Source organism: Micropterus salmoides, unplaced genomic scaffold (genome assembly GCF_014851395.1).
Source record: "Micropterus salmoides isolate LMB-PRFRI ecotype aquatic unplaced genomic scaffold, ASM1485139v1 Ms_hic_scaffold_3, whole genome shotgun sequence".
NCBI classification, from domain to species: Eukaryota; Metazoa; Chordata; class Actinopteri; order Centrarchiformes; family Centrarchidae; genus Micropterus; species Micropterus salmoides.
The window spans coordinates 38,665,412-38,689,502 of NW_024042261.1; the positions used below are offsets into that span (position 1 = coordinate 38,665,412).

Consider the following 24,091-nt stretch of genomic DNA (forward strand, 5'->3'; position numbering starts at 1 on the left):
ATGCTCAACATGGTAGTTAGTTTCTGATTTGTTAATGCTAAGCGCTAACTTGTCATAATCATAACCATTCATGCAGAACAACAAGTTCAACATTTCAAAAGTTTGCTGATTACTTTCAACGACTTCTCTTTGTGCTGTGTTGGGGACATAAGGGCTCAGATTAGGGGTGTGACGATACACTTGGGTCACGAGACCAAGACCAGATGATATTTTAACATTATTTTGATAAAAATTTGATGCTGAAATATATGAGCAGGGGGATCTGGGTGTTAATTTCCTGCATTCTAGAGACATTTTATGCACCAATTTATGGTTGAAATGTCTTGTATTTATATAAAGGCGAATTAAAAAGATACAAATATAATGGAATATAATGCATGAATATAATCAGTAACTTGTTCTTTTTTAGCTTAAGTTACTTGTTTTGGATAATGCACATTAGTTTCTTCTATATTCAAATTGCATTGCATGTTTTCTTATTGTGCAAAAAACCTTTCTTAAAACATTTATTATTTGTTATTTAACATTTCCAGTGTTGGGCAGCAGCGTCGCTACAAGTAGCGCCGTTACTAGTTTAACTACATTTCTCAGTAGCTTGATGGCAGCGGCGCTGTTTTCTGAATCAAATAGCTTTTCAGTAACGAAGCTCTTTTATTGACCGAGTAGCGCGGTAGCTTCCATACACGCTACATTTACAAGAGACGCCACCGCCACACACCTGTGGACCTGTATGTGACATCACGTACCGATAATTGGGCTGATGTCTGTGACTTTGCTGCAGGGTAATAAAGACACGCGCGACTGAGTTTACTTTCTATTATATTTATATATAGTGATAGTTACTGTAAGACCTCTTGTGAGAAGGATCAGGGTCCAGCCTGGACAGCTCTTCCTCTAGTGAGGAGGAAACTTTGATATGTAGTGGCAGAAACTTGTTTCCATGAGATGAGAGATCTCTGTCTCTCTCTCACTCTCGCCCATTGCCATGAATGTTTAGGTTGCAATGCTGCCAGAGCACAAATTCACATATAAACAATAAAAAATGTATAATTAATTAATAATTTGATAATTAAGTAACTTTACACAAACAACAATGGTTCTCCGTTTGTTGCATGAGGAAATACATTTAGCTGCAATGATATGACAGAAAGTAGGAGAGTTTCTGTCCATCTGATGTAGCTCTATCTCGCACACACACTCTGTTTGGAGCAGGTTTTTAGTCTTTCTTCTATTGCTACTGTGGAATGAAGTTAGTTCAATATAAACTAGGCCTTTACTCTGTGTGTGTGTGTGTGTGTGTGTGTGTGTGTGTGTGTGTGTGTGTGTGTGTGTGTGTACATAGACCTAACTATAAAATATTAAAACATTAAAAGTAGCTTAGATTTCACTAAGCTACTTTTGCCACATTGCTGTAACTTAACTTGCTATATTTCACGGGGGTAGCTTCTGTGTAGTGAAGCTTCATTTAATGTAGAGTAGCTAGTAGCTTAGCTCACTACATTTTCCAAGCAGCTCGCCCAACACTGGATATTTCTTGTTGCAAGCTATTTGTCAGACCATTTTTAACAAATGCTTTCAAAAACTGATGGGGACATTCTGATTTTGACATGTCCCCAGCAGTCCAAGTGTAAATGACACCTATGGCTGACACTTGTGACCTTTTTTTAAATGTCCTGCCCCATCCAGGCTGTGATTGGTTGGTTCACGAAAAGTGAAAGTGACGAGCTGCTTTCTGCACACGGCTGCATGAAAGACACCCGAGCTTCTCCCTCGTCCGTTTCTGCCGACAGAGATTAGCAAGGAAGAAGAGAACTGGAACAGGTGAGTGTCACACAGCGCCCAAAGAACCTGATCTGGAGAGGGCGGAGAAGAAGACCGGCAGCTTGTGAGAAGTGCCAGTACGCAAGAAAAAGTCCCAGGTACGCCAAAGAGTAACTGGCCCACTTCAAGCACTGCTCTGAAGAAACTGATGGATTTCAAGCTCCATAAAATAAGTTGATTTAGTAAATTAGATTTAGTTTTAGGGAAATACCTTCAAATCATTAGGTTTCTCTCTGTTTTCAGGCTGATCGAACTAAATCCCTGAACAAGGAGGTTTTGTGGTGAGGGGAAGATGGAGAACGTCTCCTCGCACAAACACTTCATCCTCAACGGCTTCAACGAACTCGGAGCGCTGAGGCCCGTCCTCTTCATCCCTTTCTTCTTCATGTTCGTTGTGTCGTTATTTGCCAACTCCCTGCTGCTGTACGTCATCATTACGCAGAGAAGCCTCCACTCACCGATGTACATCCTCATCGCTGCCATGGCAGGTGTGGACCTGAGCCTCCCGCTGTTCTTCGTCCCAAACATGCTGCTGAATTTCTTGTTTGACTGGAGGGGAATCTCTCTGATTGGCTGCCTGGCTCAGATGCACTTCATTCACTTCGTTGGAGCTTTTCAGTCCACATTGCTTGTATGGATGGCACTGGACCGCTACTTCGCCATCTGCACGCCACTTTATTACCGTGAACGCATGGCGTTACCGAAATTTTTCAACTTTATAATCCCGCTTGTGGTAAGAAATGCCCTCATGATCACACTGTTTGTGAGTCTGGCCGGATCGTTGTCGTTCTGTGCTGTAAATTTAATAAACCACTGCTTCTGTGAGCACATGGCCTTGGTGGAGCTGGCCTGTGGAAGTACAGCCATCAACAACCTGGTGGGGCTGCTGACTGTGTTACTCATCCCCGTGGCTGACTTCATCTTTATTGCTGCCTCTTATGTGGTGATATTCAGCTCTGTGCTCAAGTCCGGCAGGGCGGGGGTGAAAGCTCTCCACACCTGCATCACCCACATCATGGTCATCACTGTCAGCCTGACCATCGCGCTTGTTGCTTTTCTGTCATATCGGATCAGAAATGGTCTTCCTTCTGCCAGTCGGGTTTTCTTCAGCACCATGTACCTGCTGTTTCCGAGCTGTTTCAACCCGATCATCTACGGCATCAGAACCACCGAGATCCGACAGCACATTGTGAAGACACTGACGTGCTGTCGCTGTGACCAGACTGTGCCCGATTCTTAAGAAGCAATTAAAAATCTGTAAAATGTCCTTATCGTACGTTAGCCCGTTTCCATAAAGAAAACAAAAAAGTAGCTTAGAAGTTAGTAATAACGGTACAAGGCTGAGGCCTTTGCTGCATGACGCCCCCTCTCTCTCGCCCTCATTTGTTTTTCCACCTGTCCGATCAGAAATAAAGGCAAAAAAATAATAAGTAACAAGAAAAATTAAAAGGCTTTCACTAAGTAAAGTGTATATCCTTTTCAGGAGCTGCCCAGGATGAGTGGCACCAGGAAGGGGTGGGGATACTTACTCTGTGATAGGATCGAAATGTCCATAACAAACAGTGTCTGAGCGTACGGTAGTTGGTCTGTTCGAGCATAATTTGTACCAGAACAGCTTAGATCAAAAATCAATCATCATCAGATCTGCAGCTGTATGTCTCAACTGAAGAGAGGAGCAGAGCTGTCAACGGATCATCACCTTGTGGTGAGTTGGATCAGGTGGTGGGGAAGGCTGTCAGACAGACCTGGTAAACCTAAACATGTCATCTTTCCAGCATCCGAGGGAAGGCTGGGGATGTGGAACCACAGTGGGCAATGTTTAAAGCCTCAATTTTGGAGGCATCTGTCTGAAATTCACAAGAAATGTTCTCCAGACTTCTGAACTTGACTGGGGATATTGTGGGGTGGTGGAAGGAACACTTTAGGGGAACCAGACCAACGGAGGGCGAAGACTTGGAGGAGGAAGGGGAAGGCTTGCCCACCTTCTTACCAAAGATCAGTCAGGTAGCTGCAATTGCAAAGAGCCAAGTGTGGATGAGATGCTAAGATGCTGAAGGCTCTGGGTATTTTTGGGCTGTCTTAGGTGACTTACCCGGTTGTTATTTTTTATTTTCATTTGTATAACTTGGTTCAGCACTTTGGTCAACTCTGGTTGTCGTTAAATGTGCTTTATAAATAAAACTTGAGTTGACTTACCTCTTCAATGTTATGCGGAGGATGGGAACAGTAAAGGTGAACTTGAAGACAGGGACGGACGTCAGCATATATAAAACAGAAACGGAGGGTGTGCTTCAATTGTAGCATTACCATAAATTTTAAGGAGTCAAAACAGATTGTGGCCCTGATACTCTGAAAACAGATTGGCACTGAGTGAAGGAGTTCTTGTCCAGAGGTAAAGAAGCAGCTGAGTCTGAAGGGGAAGCTCTGAGTATATCGGTACATTCCATCCTTCACCTAATGAGTTTTGGGTAACGTCCAAAACACATTTCCTACACAAGGTGACCAGGCTCAACCTTAGAGATTGGTTAAGGAGCGCCAACATGTGAAGGAAACTTGGAAGAGAACTACTGCTCCTTCATGTTAAAAGGCATGAGTTCAGATGCCTCCTTTATGCCTCCTTTTCTGGACTTGACCTACTGGAACGAGAACCTGAGCAGACCCATCTCATAATTTTCACTTACAAAGTAATAATTTTGACTTTGTAAGTTAAATTAACATGTGACTTCTTACAAATTCTGACATGATTTTAAAAGTAAAATTTTGATGTTAAAGTCCTTACTCACATAAGGATGCTTGATAAGACCCCTAAGCATCACTTTTTTACATATTGGGAACCCGTTTAGCGCCAATTCTGGACATGCAGTTAACTTAACAACAATAAATCTGCTATATCCTGCTAGACTTTCACACAATTCCATTGTTTATTTTACCTAACCACAAACCTATGCAAACTGTCACTCTTTATACTGCATCACCTGACACTGACCTGACATAAAATGTTTGTAGTGTTGACAAAATATGCTAAACGGGTACCCAGTGTGTTAAAGGGTCTTGTCAATGTCATTCTGTTGAAGCCCATGTTTTCAGGAAACATTTATTCAGTTTGCAGATTGCACACATTAATGAATAATATTTGTATGCAGTGTTAAAAATTCAAACAGAAGTTTTCCAAACTCATTATTACTTCGGCTCAGTGATGTTGCAGCTCTCTGGGGTTTCGGTCCGTCACTGACAACACGAAGAGGACGTTGTCTCTGCAGCCAATGGCAGAGTTGGGCAGAAGGTGTTAAAGTCAGCTTTCAGCAGGGACAAGTGGATGAAAGGATGGATGGAGGAAACTCAGCAGCACCATCAACCCGCAGACACGTTTACTGACGAACTCCCAAACAGCGACAACAAGTAAAGGCTTCTGATTTCTTATCTGCTGAGCTGAATCGTCAGCAGCTCTTCAGGTTTAACTTTTAATGTTTGAGTTCTGAAATCTGATTTTCTTCAGACCAGTGAAAAGAGCAGGCAGTGGGGGGGGATATTATTTCACTTCGGGGGGTTTTCAGACATTTTCTAGAGTCATTGTCATGTAGCTTGACTGTGTCAGTTTTGGGTACTGTGATTTATAGAAAATATTTGGCGAAGTATTTGAATTAGTTTGTGTGTGTTTGTCTGTGAGTGTTTTCAGTTTTCTCTTGAACGTGAAACCGAACACCCTGAGGAGAGCTGAGAGTAATTCACGGTGCTGATGTCTTGTTTTTCCCCTGACAGATATTTGCCACTGAGACACTTCAAATGTTTCCATTCAGCCAGCAGATAAACTCACTGGTTAATGTTATTGCGATATTTCTGGTCTCCTCTCTTCAGTGACTGTTGTTTTCTTGTTGCTCGTATTTTTCCTACTAATAGAAATGTTTTGGTGGTTCTTTACAAATGTCATAATTACAGGTACTAAATCCACTAAAGGTGACCTCTGACCACTAAAATGTTACCTGCTAATATTAGTCTGTCAGTCCAGATAAAGGTAGCTAAGCCACATATATGGTGAAAGGTCTTTGGAAATTCAGGTGGGGGTTGAATCTGAAAACTGCCTGCAGACCTGTTTCTCTCCGTCTCTGATGATGTGGGTTTGTTCTGTGACTTATTGAAGAAAAGTAGTTTCTCTACAGCTTGTGATGTTTTGCTTTTTCTGATACAGAGTGTAGTTTTTGTGGTTAAAACAGGGACAACCACTGGTCAAAACGTATAGAAAAGAGTGGCTCTACCAACAACATTCAAAACACATGATTACACTGTAAAAAAATCTCTCAACCAACTAAAAAAAAACTGTGGAAAATGTGTCAGCAGATAAAAAACTGAAAATGTGTGTCACAAGTTCCTGCTGTTTAATAATACTGATGTACCTCTAAAAGCACCAAAAAGCAAGAAAGAATAATTATAAATGAGTAATTTAGCCATTGTCCAGTGTTGGTCCCTGTCTTAATTTATATACTTATACTTAATATACTTATACTTACTTATATACTTTTATTGATTTTTTTTTAAAATTTAATTGTTTTTAAATTTAATTTAAATGATCAAAGGTATTCCAAATGTACTTTTTGTGCAAAGTGTCATATTTATTTTACTTTGAATATTATTATTATTATTGAGTTGGTTGATGTCTTTCTTAATACTGTATTTATTGTTGGATTGTTGCAACATGCAATATTTTATGTATTATGTATGTATATTTATTATAGTTTTATACTTTGTTTTTTTAACTTTACATAGCTTTGTAATATAATACATAAAATAAAAATATTTAACCTTTATTTAACCAGATGATCTCATTGAGATTTAAAACCTCTGGCCAAAATAGCAGCATATTGACAAAGCACAGTTACAAATCCGAACACCAAGCACACCCACAACAACAAAGGACATTTAACAAGACTCACAACATTAGACTACTTAAAGGTACAATTTGCAAATATTGTAAAATCTTAATCTACAAAGTAACTAATAAATATAGCTGTCTGGTCCATGAAGTATATATTATCTGTATGTGTGTTTGGTTTAAAGTGTCTTCTGTTTCAGGTAAACCAACTCAAAGAAGAGGGGAGGATGGAGCCACTGAGGGAGAACGTCTCCTCGCACAAATATTTTATCTTCGACGGCTTCAATGAACTCGGAGCGCTGAGGCCCGTCCTCTTCATCCCTTTCTTCTTCATGTTCGTTGTGTCGTTATTTGCCAACTCCCTGCTGCTGTACGTCATCATTACGCAGAAAAGCCTCCACTCACCGATGTACATCCTCATCGCTGCCATGGCAGGTGTGGACCTGAGCCTCCCGCTGTTCTTCGTCCCAAACATGTTGCTGAATTTCTTGTTTGACTGGAGAGGAAGCTCTCTGATTGGCTGCCTGGCTCAAATGTTTTTTGTTCATCTGTTAGGAACTTGTCAGTCTACTCTGCTGCTGTGGATGGCGCTGGACCGCTACTTTGCCATCTGCACGCCACTTTACTACCACAAATGCATGGTGTTACCAAGATTCCTCAGGTTTGTGATCCCGCTTCTGATCAGAAATTTCCTCATGATCACACTGGTAGTGAGTCTGGCGGGATCATTACCATTCTGCTCTAAAAATGTTATAAACCACTGTTTCTGTGAGCACATGGCCTTGGTGGAGCTGGCCTGTGGAAGCACCGCCGTCAACAACCTGGTGGGGTTACTGACCGTGTTCCTTATCCCGGTAGCTGACTTCATCATTATCACTTCCTCGTACATAATTATATTCAGCTCTGTGCTGAGGGCCGGCAGGTCGGGCGTCAAAGCTCTCCACACCTGCGTCACCCACATCGTGGTCATGACTGTCAGCCTGACCATCATACTTGTCGCTTTCCTGTCGTATCGGATCAGAAACGGTCTCCCTGCAGCCGTTCGGGTTTTCTTCAGCATCATGTACTTGTTCTTTCCCAGCTGTTTTAACCCGATCATCTACGGCATCAGAACCACAGAGATACGACAACAAATCCTGAAGATGCTGACCTGTAGTCACTTTGTCCAAACGGTTCCCCTCACTTAAAAAATATTTCATTTGAAGGATCTTCTCAATAAAAGCCCATTCATGCCAAGACAAGAAAGAAGTTCTTGAGAAGTTAGGAATCACAAAAAGAAAAATGGTGATGATTAGGAACTAACTAACATAGTCAAGATTATGAGATTTGAGATTTATTTATTTATGAGATTTCTTGACCCCCAAGGCCTTTGGGTAGCGGCTCAGGATGTCCCTGACTTAGGCCTTGTCATATGAACTCTCCCTATAGGGAGATGGTGGAGAGGAAGGTCAGCAACTCATCCCATCTTTATATTGATTGTCACTATCAAATAAAGGCAAAGTTGCAAATAATACATGAAGAATGCCATGTTGCCATATCAGGGGTTTGAACTGGCCAAGTAAGCGTAACGTGTCCACACTTCTTAGCTGGGCATAGGCCGCATCGTCACAGCTCTAGAAATGTATATAAATGTGTTAAACACAGAACAGTGTATCAAAAATACAAATCAAACTTCTGTCCAACTAAATCCAGATGTCTCATGTTTATATAGTTTGTACATAATTAAAAATGGAAAGAAATCTTTTTGGCAAATCTGGCATGAACCACACAGAAAGATGTGTGGTGATCCAAGGAACTGACCATAGCAACAATAACACTATAACTCCAGGTCCTACAGCCACTAATACATTAAGGGAATTTTAGTGCTTGAATTATTCATATGGGGAAAACAAATTGGAAATCTTCAGAGATAAAATTATCAACAGGTTTAATCTATAGCTGACAGGCTCCACACTGTTGAATTTCTCGTGAATTACTTTTTAACTCTGGTCTTAGGATGTGAATCACAAAGTTTTCAAAACTTAGTTTCTTATTTTTGCTGTGTGATGCTGCTGCTCTTTGGGATTTTCAATCCATCACACTGACAACGTGATGACGTGTTGGACTTTGTCTCTGCAGCCATTGGCAGACAGAAGGTGTTAAAGTTCTGTGTCAGTGGTTCAGCAGGGACAGGATGGACGGAGGAGAGTCAGCAGCTGACACCATCAACCTGGACACGAGACACATTTACTGACAAACTCCCAAACACCCACAATTGAAATCTGCTGATTTATTTTCTACTGAGCTGAACTGTCAGCAACTCTTCAGGTTAAACTTTTCATGATTGAGTTCTGAAATCTGATTTTCTTCAAACCAACAAAACAATCAGACAGTGAGTGTTCTTGTCATATATCTTGATTATTGTTTTAATGTTGCCGCGGCCTGCTGTGCTGTTATTAGTAGATACTAACATCTCTGGAAAACTAAAACAAGTGAAGCTGAACTGGGAACAAGTGGAATTATTTCACTCCATTGGCTAAATCTTTTGATTCCAGTGTGTTTTCAGTTTTCTCTTCGATGTGAAACCAAACACCCTGAGGAGAGGTGAGCCACATCCACTCTTTGTCAGGTTGCTTTGCTAGAATAATTCATGATATTGTTGTGCTGTTTTCCCCTGAAAGATATTTGCTGTTGACACATTTCAGCATTTCCATGCAGACAAACGTACTGGAAAATGTTATTGCTGTATTTCTGGTAGACAGGATTCCTCAGTCTCCTCTGAAGTCATACGGCTCAAATGTTTCCACTAATGTAATGTTTTTGCTACTCACTGTTAAAACATCAAAAGCTTCTAAAACTGACCTCCGAGTCAAAGTAAAGATTGAAAATGTTAAAACTAGCAGAAAGGTTTCATACTTCTGTCAGTTAAGACAAAGGCAGCCGAGCTTTAAGAATGCTGAGAAGTGAAAATGTTTCAGGTAGAAAGTGGCTACAGGCCTGTTACAGAAACCCCTTTTCTTTCTCACTGTGAAATAGTTCCTCTGGGCTTAAATTACAATTCAAAAACTTCCTGAGGTTTTTACAATATGTACAGCATACAGCACTCTCAGTAAAGTAACCCTAGAAATTAAATTCATATTGGGCAATAGAAGATAGTGTTTACTGTATGTAACAAGATGGAAAGTAACAGTAGGGAGGTCAGGGTGGTGAATGCAAATGTAATTCTTCTGACTTCTTATCTTGTTTTTTTTCTTCTTAATTTACAAAGGACAATGCACATCAATCAACACCATAGTTAGACTTCATTGTAAATGTACCAGAGTAGAAAAATGAAAAAATAAATAGCTCATTTTCATCTGTTGTGTTTATAACTAATTAGTACTAACCTGCTTCAACGAGTACTGCAAGAAAAATACATTAAATTATGATGCATAAGTACATACAGAAATGATAAAAAGTGTATATATATGCATACATACACACACAATTTACATTTGACATTTTTATCCAAAGCAACTTACATTTGAGATGAAACAACATACAAGCATCAACAAAGCATCAAATACAGCACGAGATCAACAACTGACAATACATACTAGTAAGAGCAGCAATAAATACTAGTAAGAGCTCATAGCACATATCACATCAATGGGGTAAATACCTAGGGAAGGAAGTAAGAGTTAACAAGTGCAATCAATACAAGATATTGTAGGGGACAGAAGAAGAAGAGAACAGGAAGTGCATGTTAGGAGTTAGAGGTGTTATAAGAGGAAGTGTTCTCGGAAGAGACGAGTTTTCAGGCACTTCTTGAAGTTAGAGAGGGACGCCCCTCCTCTGATGGCGTGTGGTAGCTCGTTCCACCATCGTGGTGTCACAGATGAGAACAGCCGGAACTGGGATTGCTTTGTGTGAAGGGACGGCAGAGCCAGGCGGCGTTCGTTGGAGGAGCGTAGTGGCTGAGAAGGAACGTAAGTTTGTATTATGGCGCTTAGGTAGATGGGTGCAGATCCATGAGTCACTCTGTATGAAAGCATTAGTGACTTGAATCTGATTCTGGAGGCCATAGGGAGCCAGTGGAGGTCACTCAGTAATGGAGTGACATGAGTCCTTTTGGGCCACATCAAAAAACAGATGTGCTGCTGTGTTCTGAATCTTCTGTAGGGGTTTCACCGCATGAGCTGGAAGACCTGCTAGGAGGGCATTGCAATAGTTGAGGCGAGAGATAACCATGGCCTGTACCAGAAGCTGGGTGGCATACTGAGGTAGGGCCTGATTTTTTTGATGTTGTGTAGAGCAAAGTGGCACGACCGAGAGACAGCAGCAACATGGTCTGAAAAGGACAGCTGGTCATCAATCATGACACCGTCGTCTGGCGGGAAGGATAGGTAGAGTTGCGTATCGTCTGCATAGCAGTGGTAAGAGAGGCCATGCGGGCGAATGATCAACCAGAGGGGGAGTGTAATCTGAGAAGAGAAGAGGCCCTAGCACTGAGCCTTGGGGCACCCCTGTGGAGAGGCAGTGGGAGGAGGATAATTGTCCTTGACACAAAACATTATAGGAACGCCCCGAGAGGTAGGATTCAAACCACTGCGAGTGCTTTACTCGAGATGCCCATTGCTGAGAGTGCAGATAGCAGGACCCTGTGATTGACTGTGTCAAAGGCAGCTGATAGGTCAAGCAGGATAAGAACTGAGGATTGGGCTGCAGCTTTAGCTAACCATTGGGCTTCTGTGACAGACAAAAGAGCAGATTCAGTAGAGTGGGCATTCTTAAAACCAGACAGATATGGATCTAGGAGGTTATTTGAATACTGTTTGAATACTGCCCGTTCGATAGTTTTGGATAAAAATGGTAGAAGAGAAACTGGCTGATAGTTCTCAACTTGAGTTGGGGTCAAGTGGGCAAGGGTGTAACCCGAGCCCTTTTGAAAGTCGGGAAGGTAGGAGATATGGCTTGGAGGAGATTCATAGGAATTGGTTCCAGTGGGCATGTAGTGGGATGGCTATGGGTCAGGAGTTCTGATACCTCGCTCTCCGTGAGAGGAGTAAATGAGGAGAGTGAAGTGCCATTGACCTGGAAGGGTAGAGGAAAAGATGTAGTAGGACTGCTACATGTTAGCCTTGGTGTTGAGCCTTTTGCGCTACCACTGAATCAAAGTGAGTGGGAGACAGGTTCTGGAGGTTGCGGCGGTGTGAGACAAACGGTGCTTGAACAATGGGCTTTTCCTGTAGGCATACCGTGAGCTCAATTAAATAGTGGTCTGACATGTGTAACGGTGTGACTGTTAGGCACTCGGTGGCACAGTTTCAGACAAGAACGAGGTCAAGCACCTTGCCATGCTATGTGTGTCGGGGGGCTGAGAACCTGTTTTAGATCAAAGGACTGAATCAGAGGAATCATAGGAAGTCTGCTGAGTTTGATTTGTCTAAGTGAATGTTCATGTCACCGAGGACAAGTAACGGACAGTCATGCTTTGGGATTGAAGACAGCAGTGTGTCTAGCTCATCCAAGTTACCCACTTGTCTTAGTAGACGGTATAAAGCCAAGACAGCATGATATTTGAAGGAGGCAGATTGGTTCGGGGGTAGCAGCTGTGTGAATTTCCATTTTTTGGAAACCTCCCGGGAAGTCGGGGGGTGTGGGTGAAAGAGTAATTGGTGGACAGCACGGGGGGGGTAGCGGTGTATTCTTGTTTGATCCAGGTCTCAGTGTGCACCAGTAGCCCAAGAGATAATGTGTTAGCATAAGTAGTGATGAAGTCAGCTTTGTTGACTGGCAGTTCCATGACCCAACAGAGAAGTAGACAGATGTAAGCACATGTCCTGAGTGTAGTTGTAGCCAGCAGCTTTACGTGAGTAGGTGTGCTTAGGAAAGGAAAAGCTACTCTTGTAGGTGGCCTTGCTCAGTGGACTCGCTGGTCTTTACCCAAGTTGGTCTTCACATAAGGAGCAAACGCTTACGCTGACCCTTCAGTGGTAGGTTCCACTGAAATAGTATGAGTCTAATTACATATAGGTGTTGTGCATTAAGACTGATTGCACCCAGCTGAGATTGCCCTTACAAGACAAAAGGTTGGTTTCAGTGGGTGGGACATACACCCAGTTGTTTGAGCTCGCTCAGCCGGCCTTCAGATTCTAGTGGAATGCTCACTAAAGTGCAAAGTGATATCACATCGAGAGTAAGAAAACTTAATGCCACATATCATCAGTATAGTGCCAAAACAAGTACGGCAATAAAGATAAAATACAAGATGATACATAAATACATGACTAAATTGAGAGAAGTACAGTACAGCCTATGTAAATTTTCATGCAGGAGACCAGAGTTGTGCATGTATGTGCGTATGTGCCGTCATACACCTGCGATTATTGTTCTCATTTTCATTAACCATAACCATCATCTCTCCTGAACTTTTACCAAGTTTGCAGATATTGTAGAAAAGTGAGAATTTAAAAAATGAAGTAAGAAGTCTTTAATGTTTTTAATGTTTTCTACATTTTACTTTGCTGATATAAACAGAGCAAGGAGTGATACAGAATTCGAGACACTCAAAACGGATCCCAATTGTAACCCACAATCAGAACCCAACCTGATTTGTGAGGAAGTCTCAGAGGTCATAATGTCAGTACTAACAGCAGCCACTGAGGCCTGTTAGGTGTGCCAATCAACTGAAAGTTAGATTGGATTTACACTGGACTGATGCCAGAAGCCCAGGTGTCCTCACAGTGCAGGACATTTAGATACATATTGTGTGAATGTTTTTAACGAAACTATGGGTGGAGTACACAGTATTTAAAGCCTCAGCCTTACTTTGAATTATATTTTATAATTGTGTAAATAACCATGTGGTGAAATGATTTAAATAAGCAAATTAACCCAGAAGAGGTCTCCCAGTCCACAGTCCAGTTCATAAATAACTTTGGTGTAGTTGCTGTCTAATGGTAGCCCTTTTCTAAAAGTACCTGTCACTCAATTTAAGAATGAAAGCAGGTTCCATTATTGCAGTTTAAACTTTGATAGCAGGGCTTCTCTTTAATTAATATTTGGATTACAGATCGCGCATTTCACAATTAAATTGTTGTGTTGGTCGTCACAGCAAGAACCAAAATTTCTGAAGTGTTTTTGTGCAACTGGAACCCACATTACGGAAATTTAATGCACAGCTGTGGTGAAGAGAATTAACTATTCAAGTCTTTGTCTCTTTTCAGGCTGGTAAAACTAAAACCCTGGGCAAGATTTTAGGAGTAAGGGAGGATGGAGCCACTGAGGGAGAACGTCTCCTCACACAAATATTTTATCTTCGACGGCTTCAACGAACTCGGAGCGCTGAGGCCCGTCCTCTTCACCCCTTTCTTCTTCATGTTCATTGTGTCGTTATTTGCCAACTCCCTGCTGCTGTACGTCATCATTACGCAGAGAAGCCTCCACTCACCGATGTACATCCTCATCGCTGCCATGGCAGGTGTGGACCTGAGCCTCCCGCTGTTCTTCGTCCCAAACATGCTGCTGAATTTCTTGTTTGACTGGAGAGGAATCTCTCTGGGCAGCTGCCTGGTTCAAATGTATTTTGTTCATCTGTTGGGAGCTTTGCAGTCTTCTCTGCTGCTGTGGATGGCGCTGGACCGCTACTTTGCCATCTGCACGCCACTTTACTACCATGAACACATGGCGATACCGAGATTCCTCAAGTTTGTGATCCCGCTTCTGATCAGAAATGTGTTCATAGTCTCGGTGGTAGTGAGTCTGGCAGGATCATTACCATTCTGCTTCAGAAACACAATAGATCACTGTTTCTGTGAGCACATGGCCTTGGTGGAGCTGGCCTGTGGAAGCACCGCCGTCAACAGTCTGGTGGGGTTGATCTCAGTGTTCCTCATCCCGGTAGCTGACTTCATCATTATCACTTCCTCCTACATAGTTATATTCAGTTCTGTGCTAGGTGCTGGCAAGTCAAGTGTCAAAGCTCTCCACACCTGCGTCACCCACATTGTAGTCATGGCTGTCAGCCTGACCATCATACTTGTCGCTTTCCTGTCATATCGGATCAGAAACGGTCTCCCAGCAGCTGTTCGGGTTTTCTTCAGCATCATGTACTTGTTCTTTCCCAGCTGTTTTAACCCGATCATCTACGGCATCAGAACCACAGAGATACAACAACACATCCTGAAGACTCTGACACGTTGTCACTTTGTCAAAATGGTTCCCCACACTTAAGAGATTGTTAATAAAAAGTTAAATGAAGTATCTCTACTCAATAAAACCTCATTCATGCCAGGACAAGAAAGATGTTTGTGAGACGTTAGGAACCACAAAAATAAAAATGGTCAAGACAGGATAAACTGAGTAACAAAGTCAAATTATGAGATTTTGACCTACGATCTTTGTCTTCACAGCAAACACACATCAAACATGTGATTTATCTCCTAATTGTGATAATTGGGCACTGGTACACATTATCAGTGATGTGAATTGAGCGGAGTGTTTCAGTACTTCTAAAATCAGACGCCAATGCCCAGATGACTCAGGGTTTATTAGACCTCAGCTTTTGCAGCTTCTGATGTTTGGCAGAGCAAGAGTCCAAGTCAAGTCTCAAGTCTCTGAGCAAGAGTCCAAGTCAAGTCTCAAGTATCTGAGCTAGAGTCCAAGTCATTTCCCAGGTCACTTGTGGTTATAATGAATGTTGAATCACCTACTGCGTTCAATCCAGGCTGCTTAGAACACTGCATAGCTATAAGGGATTCTGTAACTGTAACCTGTTTTTCACTTACAGAGCACAATGTAATGCGCAATGCAATTAATTACAGCTTATTAACTACTGTAAGTCAACACACCCCCAGACTCTCAAATCCAGTGTAACGTTATTACTAAATAAAACTGTAACATTACACGATCAACAATAAACCTGCAACCTGTTTGCAGCCAACGTTAATAATTAACTGCAGCCAGCCAATCACAGGTTTGGCAAGCAAACAAACACTCACTCATCTTTTCATAATGAACGACAGTCAGAGTTAACCTCTCGTGAGTCGTAGCTAAAGCAAGAAGCACGCTAACATTAGATGGCCACTGCTGAGCTAAACAAGTTCACTAACCTCAGGTTACTAACCTATGTTGCGTTCTTCTTTGTTTGGGTCTTGCTGTATGAGGTTTTAAAGCCAAAGTTTATGATGAATGGCCCAGCAGCTGCCAGTGTTTGTTGTCCTCTCTCACATGTGGCTGAAGCAGAGGGGAATAAAAGCAAGCTCATCAGAGGTTTCCTAAAATTAAACACTTCACGAGTCCTACACCTCGAGTCAGAGTCAAGTCTGGAGTCTTTAGAGGACGAGTCTCAAGTCGAGTCTGAAGTCACTGTGTGTGCGACTTAATTACAACTTAACTGTGAACTCAGAATCAGGTTTTTTTTACAGGTATGTGTGCACATGTGTGACTTTGGATTGTACATTGCTCACGTTTCTCATCCAATACTACAATAACACTATAATAAAATCAGACACAGGCTACAGTGTAGAGAACACAAATATAGACACTAAAAACAGAAGCAAAAACAATGTAGACATATTGACAGTTCAGTGAGCAGAGTGCTAAGGATGCAGGAGTAAAATTATTATTATCATTAATTATGTACATGTCGCAGGTGGATGTGATATACAGGTACACATAAATGTACACGATGGAGCATAGTGCAAAGGATGTACATACAATATGACAATTTAACAATATCAACAGCACTGAAATAGAGAATGGTGAATAAAGTAAAACAATAAAGTAAACAGGTGGCTGAGTTATTGGGTTACTACACAGGAATTGTTCCTGACACTGTGAGTCAGGAATCAGCTGTTCATCAGAGTGCTGACTTGTGGGAAGAAACTGTTCTTGTGTCTGTTGGTTTGGCATACAGTGCTCTGTAGTGCCTACCAGAGGGGAGGAGCTGGAACAGGTTGTGTTCGGGGTGAGATGGATCTGCAGTGATGTTTCCTGCCCGTTTCCTGACTCTAGAAATGTAGAAGTCCTGAATGGAGGCCAGGTTGGCACCAATGATCTTTTCTGCAGTCCTGACTGTCCATTGTAGTCTGCTCCTCTCCTTTTTGGTGGCAGGTCCAAACCAGACAGTGATGGACATGCAGAGGACAGACTTGATGATGGCTGTCTAGAAGTGGATCAGCAGGTCCTTAGGCAGGTTGAGCTTCCTGAGCTGATGCAGGAAGTACATCCTCTGCTGGGCCTTCTTGATGATGGTGTCAGTGTTGGGCTCCCACTTCAGGTCCTGGGATATGGTGGAACCCAGAAACCTGAAGGATTACACAGCAGACACAGGACTGTTGAGTATGTTGATGGGGGGCAGTGGGGGTGCTCCTCCTGAAGTCCACGATCATCTCCACAGCTGATCAACCTCCCGTCTGTAGGCCGACTCATCACCATCCCGGATGAGGCCGATGACCATTGTGTTGTCAGCAAACTTCAGGAGTTTGACAGATGGGTCTCCTGAGGTGCAGTCGTTGGTGTAGAGGGAGAATAGCAGGGGGGAGAGCACACACCCCTGGGGGGCGCAGGTGCTAATAGTCCGAGTGCCAGGATGTGATGTTCCCCAGCCTTGCCTGCTGAATCCTGTCAGTCAGGAACTTTGTGATTCACTGACAGGTGGAGGCTGGCATAGTGAGCTGGGTGAGTTTGGTGCTGGTTTGAAAGAGGGGTCAAGGAAGCCATCTACACCCGGGTTGAGAAGCCGTTGTTCAACAGAGGAGTGGGTCTACGCCACCACTTATCCCCCACTTACAATGCTGTCCTTTCATTACTTCCCAGGAAACTGAATAAGCATTTCCTCTTGGCCTCAGTTGAAGATGCCAATGATGGTCATTCAGACTTGGCCACGGGTGGTTCTAACGACCATAACGACTGTCCTTACAACAGCCAGGAGCACTAACGAACCAGCGCTATCGACGATCCTAGCTAACGATCCCAGAGGTTGTATAGCTGAGTTTCCCTACCAGTCAGTCAGAAATGAAGAAGTCTCTTGGATGAGGGACGAAACGTCTTCTAGTATCTTCAACCAAGTCCAGATACCCTTGATCTCACCCTTCGTTGGATAACTATGACCTGGATGACTGCGAACTTTCATAGACTCATGAGACTTGATGCAATTCAAACATGGCGGCGTGCAGCTAAACAAACATTTCATTAAAACAAACATTCTGCCAATTTAAGCCAATTAACAAATACTAACAGTCAAATTGCTCTGGAGGACCTCGAACCTCCCTTGAGTTCAGCCAGAAACAGGTTGTTGAGTTGGCGTCAGAAAACAAGGTCCTCAAAGGTTTGGTTAAATCCCTCACGGAGGGAATGACGCGGCTCTCGGCAGAAAATAAAAACTTTAGAGAAGCGATAATCAATCTCCAGGCTCGTATTATGAAGGATAATCTGGTAATTTCGGGCATCCCGGAGAAGGCGTATGAAGACCCAGAGGAGACCGTAAAAAGCTCCATTCAAAATCAGCTGAAGCACCCGGCCGAGACCGTGAAGAACATCGGCTTCCATCGGGTGCACCGCCTGGGAGGACGGCGACAGGAGAACCAGAGGCCCAGGCCCATCGTTGCGAAGTTGAACACTTCAAGCAGAAGGAACTGGTTAAAGGCGCAGCAGGGAGCGGAGAGGAACCATCTTCAGCATAAATGACCAGTTTCCCCGGGAGATCCTGTACCAACGCCGAGTCCTGTTCCCGTTAAGAAAGAAGCTTATAGGAGATGGATCATGGGCTGTCATCGCGGTGGATAAACTTTACGTTGATGGCCAGCTGTTCCGCTACTGATGCACCACTCCTTGGCTCTACTAAGAACCAAATCTAGCAACAGGTGAACTGTATCATTATTTTTTCTTCCATTCCCTCTCAGTTAATTACTCTGTGACATATGGCAGGTTAATAGTTTTAAAATACAGTGCAGGTCTCAACAGTATACTGTGGTTATCTGACTAGACTGTCCGATAATGTATTTTCCTCTGTTTTTGTTTCACTGTTTCTTTCTTTTGTTAATGTTACTCTTCGTCCGCCATTTACACGTCGATCAGCTGCGCTATTTTCATAATGTTTAATACTTATGATAAATAGAAAAACACACTTCAATCATAATACCACTACTATAGATCCAGAGGGTTGATTTATTATTGTTAACATTTCTATTCAAAATACTCATTTATGCATCGCTAATATGTATGGCCCAATGTTGACGACCCCTCCTATCATGCTTTCTTCACCTCATTCTCTGCTCACTCAGACACAGCTCTTATAATAGGAGGGGACTTCAGATACTGAACCCCAAATTGCCCCTGGTGGCTGTTCCGCCACTGTATGAATGTGTGTGAATGTTGAATGTAGATGCAGATGTAAAATTTAAACTTGAATGTAGTGTAAAAGCGCTTTGAGTGGTCAAAAAGACTAGAAAGGTGCTATACAAATACAGAGCATTTGCATTTACATGAGAGGTAAAATAATCTCCTATTCATCATACAAAAAAAGACAGGAAGATCTTGTGAATTAGAACTAGAACAAAAAATGAAAACAGTAGAGACTGCCCTTGCTGCCTCCACACAGGAGCACATGGTGAATGAGAAAATTTAATTGAATGAAATTATTGATAAAAAGACCCAATTTCAGTTGAAAAGACTACAAATTCCTCCTTAAAGAACTCAGGTGGGAATATGACTCATAACCAAGAAGAAATCAACAATGCATTTAGAGATTTTTATAAAAAGTTATATACGTCACAAAACATCACCTATTTCAATGGCTTAACTCCATAAAGCTCTCTTACATATGCCAAATAATAAAGCCCCTGGGCCAGATGGTTTTCCGGCTGAATTCTACAAGGAATTCTGGGAAATACTTGTGCCCACATTCTATAGTATGATAATGCAAATTAGGGGTACTTGCATGTTGCCTCCAACAATGAACTCTGCTAATATCAGCCTGCTCCTTAAACCAGACAAAGATCCTACACTCTGCCCAGTTATCGCCCAATATCACCTCTTAAAGATCTTAAAATCATCTGCAAAACCCTAACAAGAAGACTAGAGAAGGTCACTCCTGGTATAATACACCCCGACCAAACAGGATTTATTATGGGCAGGCACTCCACCAACAATACACGCAGGGTACATAATGTAATAGACTATGCCGCTATTAATAACCTGAAACTACAGTTGGTTCTTTAGATAATCCTTATTTTATTTAGATAGACTTTAGGCTTTAGATTCAGAGAAAGCATTTGACAGAGTAAACTGGAAGATTCTATTTGCTACTTTACCTAAATTTGGATTTGGAAACTCTTTCATAGATTGGATTAAAATCTTAAATAGTTCCCCAAGAGCTTCTGTCAGGAAAAATGATCATACTTCTCTAAGTCTTCAGAGGGGTACCAGGCAGGGTTGCCCACTCTCTCCCTAGCTATGTACCATTTTTATAGAACCGCTAGCAGCTGCTATCAGACAAAATAAAAATATTAAAGGAATTCAAACAGAAAATGTACACCACAAGATAATCCTTCATGCAGATGTATTACTCTTCCTCCTAAACTTCTCTTTCTGAGACAATCACACTCATAGATAAATTCTCATTCATCTCAGATCACTCCATTACATTTACATTTATTCATTTAGCTGACGCTTTTATCCAAAGCCACTTACAATTGCTATACATGTCAGAGGTCGCACGCCTCTGGAGCAATTATGGGTTAAGTGTCTTGCTCAGGGACACAATTGTGTGACCTGTTATGTGTGTTCGGCGCGCCGCCACTGAGGAGTGGGTAGCCACGGTTGTTGGTGTCGGTGGGTGGTGGTTTTGGCTCGCGCTGGTGCCGGCTGGCATTTACCTTGTGCAGCGCGTTAGTTGGCTGTTGTGTGGCATTAGATTGGTAGCGGGGTGATGTTGGTTGGCTCACCCGTATGTCGCGATTAGCTAGGACAGGGCTGGTGTGCGGCTCTGTCCTGTGTGGATGCTGGGCATCCTGATAATTGTATTTTGGTTTTCTGAGGGGTTTGGTGGCTGGTTGCTGGAAGGGTGGGGGACTGTGGAGATGGGGTTTCACAGGGTGGGTTGGGGGTGCGGGCTGGTCCTTTTTGAGCAGATTGAGGTGTGTTTCCTCGGGATTTTGGTGCTCGGATTGGATGCTTGGTGGTTGTACGGGGATCCTGTGTGGGGAAGGATTGTGCTTTGGGGTGTGTCGGTGTTATGCAAAGAAGGTTAAAGTCAAGGGCAACTGGACTTGGTTGAAGATACTAGAAGACGTTTTGTCCCTCATCCAAAGGACTTCTTCAGTTCTGACTGACTAGTAAGGAAATTAAGCTATTTAACCTCAGCTGGATCGTTTGCCAGGATCGTCGATACTGCTGGTTCGTAAGTGTTCCTGGCTATGGTAATGACAGTCGTTATGGTCGTTAGATATGCTGGAGGCCAAGACTGAACAACCATCGTTGGCATCTTCACCTGAGGCCAATAGGTTACGTTTGTTGAGTTTCCTGGGAAGTAATGAAAGGACAGCATGTAAGTGAGGGAGCGACAACCCTGTCCAGCCCTAGGATGGGTCCAGGGGGGCCCAGCCCGCCCAGACCCTGAGAAACCAAAGTCAAGCCACAGGCCCCCACACACACCTGAGGCAGCTCAGCGCAGCCCTGACCGAACTTCACATATCTTATGCCACATAGCATGTATCTAACTATCAGATATGTTACCTGAGCAGTTCAGGTAGATGTTTGACTGCATAAGACCCATTCTGAACATCCTTTGTCCTGTTTAGTGTGTTCTTTGGAGAGTGTTATACTGTATGAGTTGCAGATAGGGATTTGTAATCATCCAGAAGTTTTGGTCTGGACTAATGGATAGTTCTGTCTCGCACTTGCCTGAATTATGGATTTAAACTATTGATATTCAAAAAATCTATTATTGCTAATTCCATATTGTGCCACTAGATCCTGGAATAGAATAAGGTTACTGCCTTACATTACATGCTCTAGATGTCTTATCCCTTTGTCATACCACAGTGGGGAATTCAGTGTTTTCTTATTTTCAGGGATGTGATTTTTCCGATTAATCCAGAATTCGAAAAATACCTGAAAATCTGCAGATCTGTAATAAAAAAAAAAAAGGGGGGGGGGGGGGGGGGGTACAGGAGCTGGCCAAGTGAAATGGAAAGGATTTGAGGACATCTATTAGCTGACATGAGTTTTCTTCCTTTCCATGTATCAACAAGGATGTTCGTTTGCGTTCAGCTGGCAATTCCACACCAGCGCAGTGTGTGCAGTGCTCTTGCGCATTAGTGGTACGTAACGTGTTGGGCAGTAATACTGCAATTTTACTTTTCCCAGTAAAGAGTAATGTAACGGATTACTATTTACAAAAAAGTTATATTATTACAGTTACTAAGCCAAGTAACTCTGCGCTACTGAACGCACCATCTCTGACGTGAATGCGCGACCGCGCTGCAGGTCAGCGGCGCCGGACCTTACACTGTTAAGGTCCGCTGTTAGCCAAAAAGCTAAGGGAAGAGAAGAAGGTATTTTCGATAGCTGTAAGTAACGTTATTGCCATTATTGTGTCACAGTCTAAGATGCAAAGAACATTGTCCTCCGTTGTAAACTTTGTGCGACCAGCATAAAGTTTTTGACTGCGAACAATTCTACATATATACTTAGGCTAATTGAAGCATCAGCTAAAGCAACACAGCAACCTGAAACTCCTGCCGCTACTGCCAGCGATGCTTGGACTCATGGGGAGAGAATGGCATTATATCAAACAATAGTAAGTAATGTTAGCTATTACTTTTTTAAGCTATGCTAACTAGTAGGTAATAACTATATTATTTCTCAGTAACTTGTCCAACACTGAGTTGGATCGGGTAAATTGGGTATGTTTTGATTATTGCTTGTTATTGGCTATCTAAGGTTTACTTTGACTTTGTTGTCGATTGATGCACTTTGCTGTAGGGGAAGTGGGGGATCACCCTCCACACCGTGAGAAGCTCCAGCGAGCTCATGTGGAGAGGCCTCCGCCCACCACCTGAAAGAGGCAGGTCCTGCCCCAGCCCATCAGGGAGGCGTTTGTGAAGACCGAGATGTGGGACGTGACCCTGCCCAGGGGGACCTCGACCGAGAGAGAGAGGGGGTCCCACCAGTAGGCCAGATCCGGGGCCACAGACAGGGGACGCCGTCAAAGGGCGCCGTCTCTGTCTTACCGGGTCGACACGCAGGCGGATTCTCCTCATGTGGAGAAGGCCCAGGGGAACCACCACGTGAGCCACCAACATGAGGCCCAAGAGCGTCATGACCAACAAAGCTGCCACCGCCGCTCGTGGGACAACATGGCGGAGCAGCTCCATCAGAGCATTCACCCTCTCCTGAGAGAGCAGCACAGGAGTCCAGTACCAAGACATCGTTTCCGGCTGGAAAATCTTTGCTCGTTAGACAAATCTTCTGCTCTTTAGACAGCTCAGTGCTGAAGAAAAATGGGAGCCGATGGCTGGGTCTCACCATTGTATATATACAAGATGCGGACGTAGGAGTGGCCCACGCTGTGGGTGGGTGTAGACTAAAATTCTTAGTGCCGCGCAGGCGCGCGGAAGGAGTAAACCCAATAGCAATAGCCCTAGAGGGCGAAGCCTATACAAAATAGAACAGGTGAATCCAGAGCCCTGATATGTTCATTATCTTACCTTGGCAAATCTATATTGTTCAGAAATGCTAGAGCTAGATGGATCAATTTGTGATGTATATAACTTTTTATAAATATCTCCTTCAGTCACAATAAAGTCAACCTTTTTTAGGGAATGTGCGGGCTTTAATTAGTGATTTGTGGGATTAATCATCAACATCTTTAACCTTTACACCTGAAAGGCTTCACACTGTTGAATTTCTTATGAATTACTTTTTAACTCTGGTCTTAGGAAATGAATCAGAATCAGAAGGAGCTTTATTGCCAAGTAGTGTTTTACACATACGAGGAATTTGCTGTGGTGATAAGGTGCTACACGTAGACAAACATACAGTTGACATAAATAAATGTAGGAATATATAAATATGGAATGGAAGAACAACGTTGCAGATATATACATGTGCATTATTCTGGGTCTGTACCGTGCAGAAGTAACGCAACGGAAGAGAATATTGTGTACCTATAAATATATAAACTGACAACATAAAAATATACAACAACAAAGATCAACAATCAACAACAAATATTTGCAATGTGCCAGGTCTGTGCCCGACACGAGATGAAACAGTATTTACATGTGCAGAGAAAAGTTACAAACTTAGTTTCTTAGTTTTGCTGTGTGATGCTGCTGCTCTTTGGGATTTTCAATCCGTCACACTGACAACGTGATGACGTGTTGGACTTTGTCTCTGCAGCCATTGGCAGACAGAAGGTGTTAAAGTTCTGTGTCA

General features: G+C 42.8%; 3 protein-coding genes across 3 annotated transcripts; all 3 read left to right on the forward strand.

Moving 5' to 3' along the window:
* Window positions 1–3,061, forward strand: LOC119882518 (olfactory receptor 52E8-like). Its single transcript, XM_038692556.1, has 2 exons — window positions 1–15; window positions 2,114–3,061. Exons 1-2 carry the CDS (start codon window positions 1–3, stop codon window positions 3,059–3,061), a joined length of 963 nt encoding a protein of 320 aa, XP_038548484.1.
* Window positions 3,062–6,915: 3,854 nt separating this feature from the next.
* LOC119882519 (olfactory receptor 52K1-like) lies at window positions 6,916–7,875 on the forward strand. The gene has a single exon (XM_038692557.1). It carries the CDS (start codon window positions 6,916–6,918, stop codon window positions 7,873–7,875), a length of 960 nt encoding a protein of 319 aa, XP_038548485.1.
* Window positions 7,876–13,921: 6,046 nt separating this feature from the next.
* Window positions 13,922–14,881, forward strand: LOC119882520 (olfactory receptor 52N2-like). The gene has a single exon (XM_038692558.1). It carries the CDS (start codon window positions 13,922–13,924, stop codon window positions 14,879–14,881), a length of 960 nt encoding a protein of 319 aa, XP_038548486.1.
* The last annotated feature ends 9,210 nt before the right edge of the window (window positions 14,882–24,091 follow it).

Coding starts and splice junctions, on each gene's coding strand:
- LOC119882519 (XM_038692557.1), top strand. CDS start 6,916: ATGGAGCCACTGAGGGAGAACGTCTCCTCGCACAAATATTTTATCTTC.
- LOC119882520 (XM_038692558.1), top strand. CDS start 13,922: ATGGAGCCACTGAGGGAGAACGTCTCCTCACACAAATATTTTATCTTC.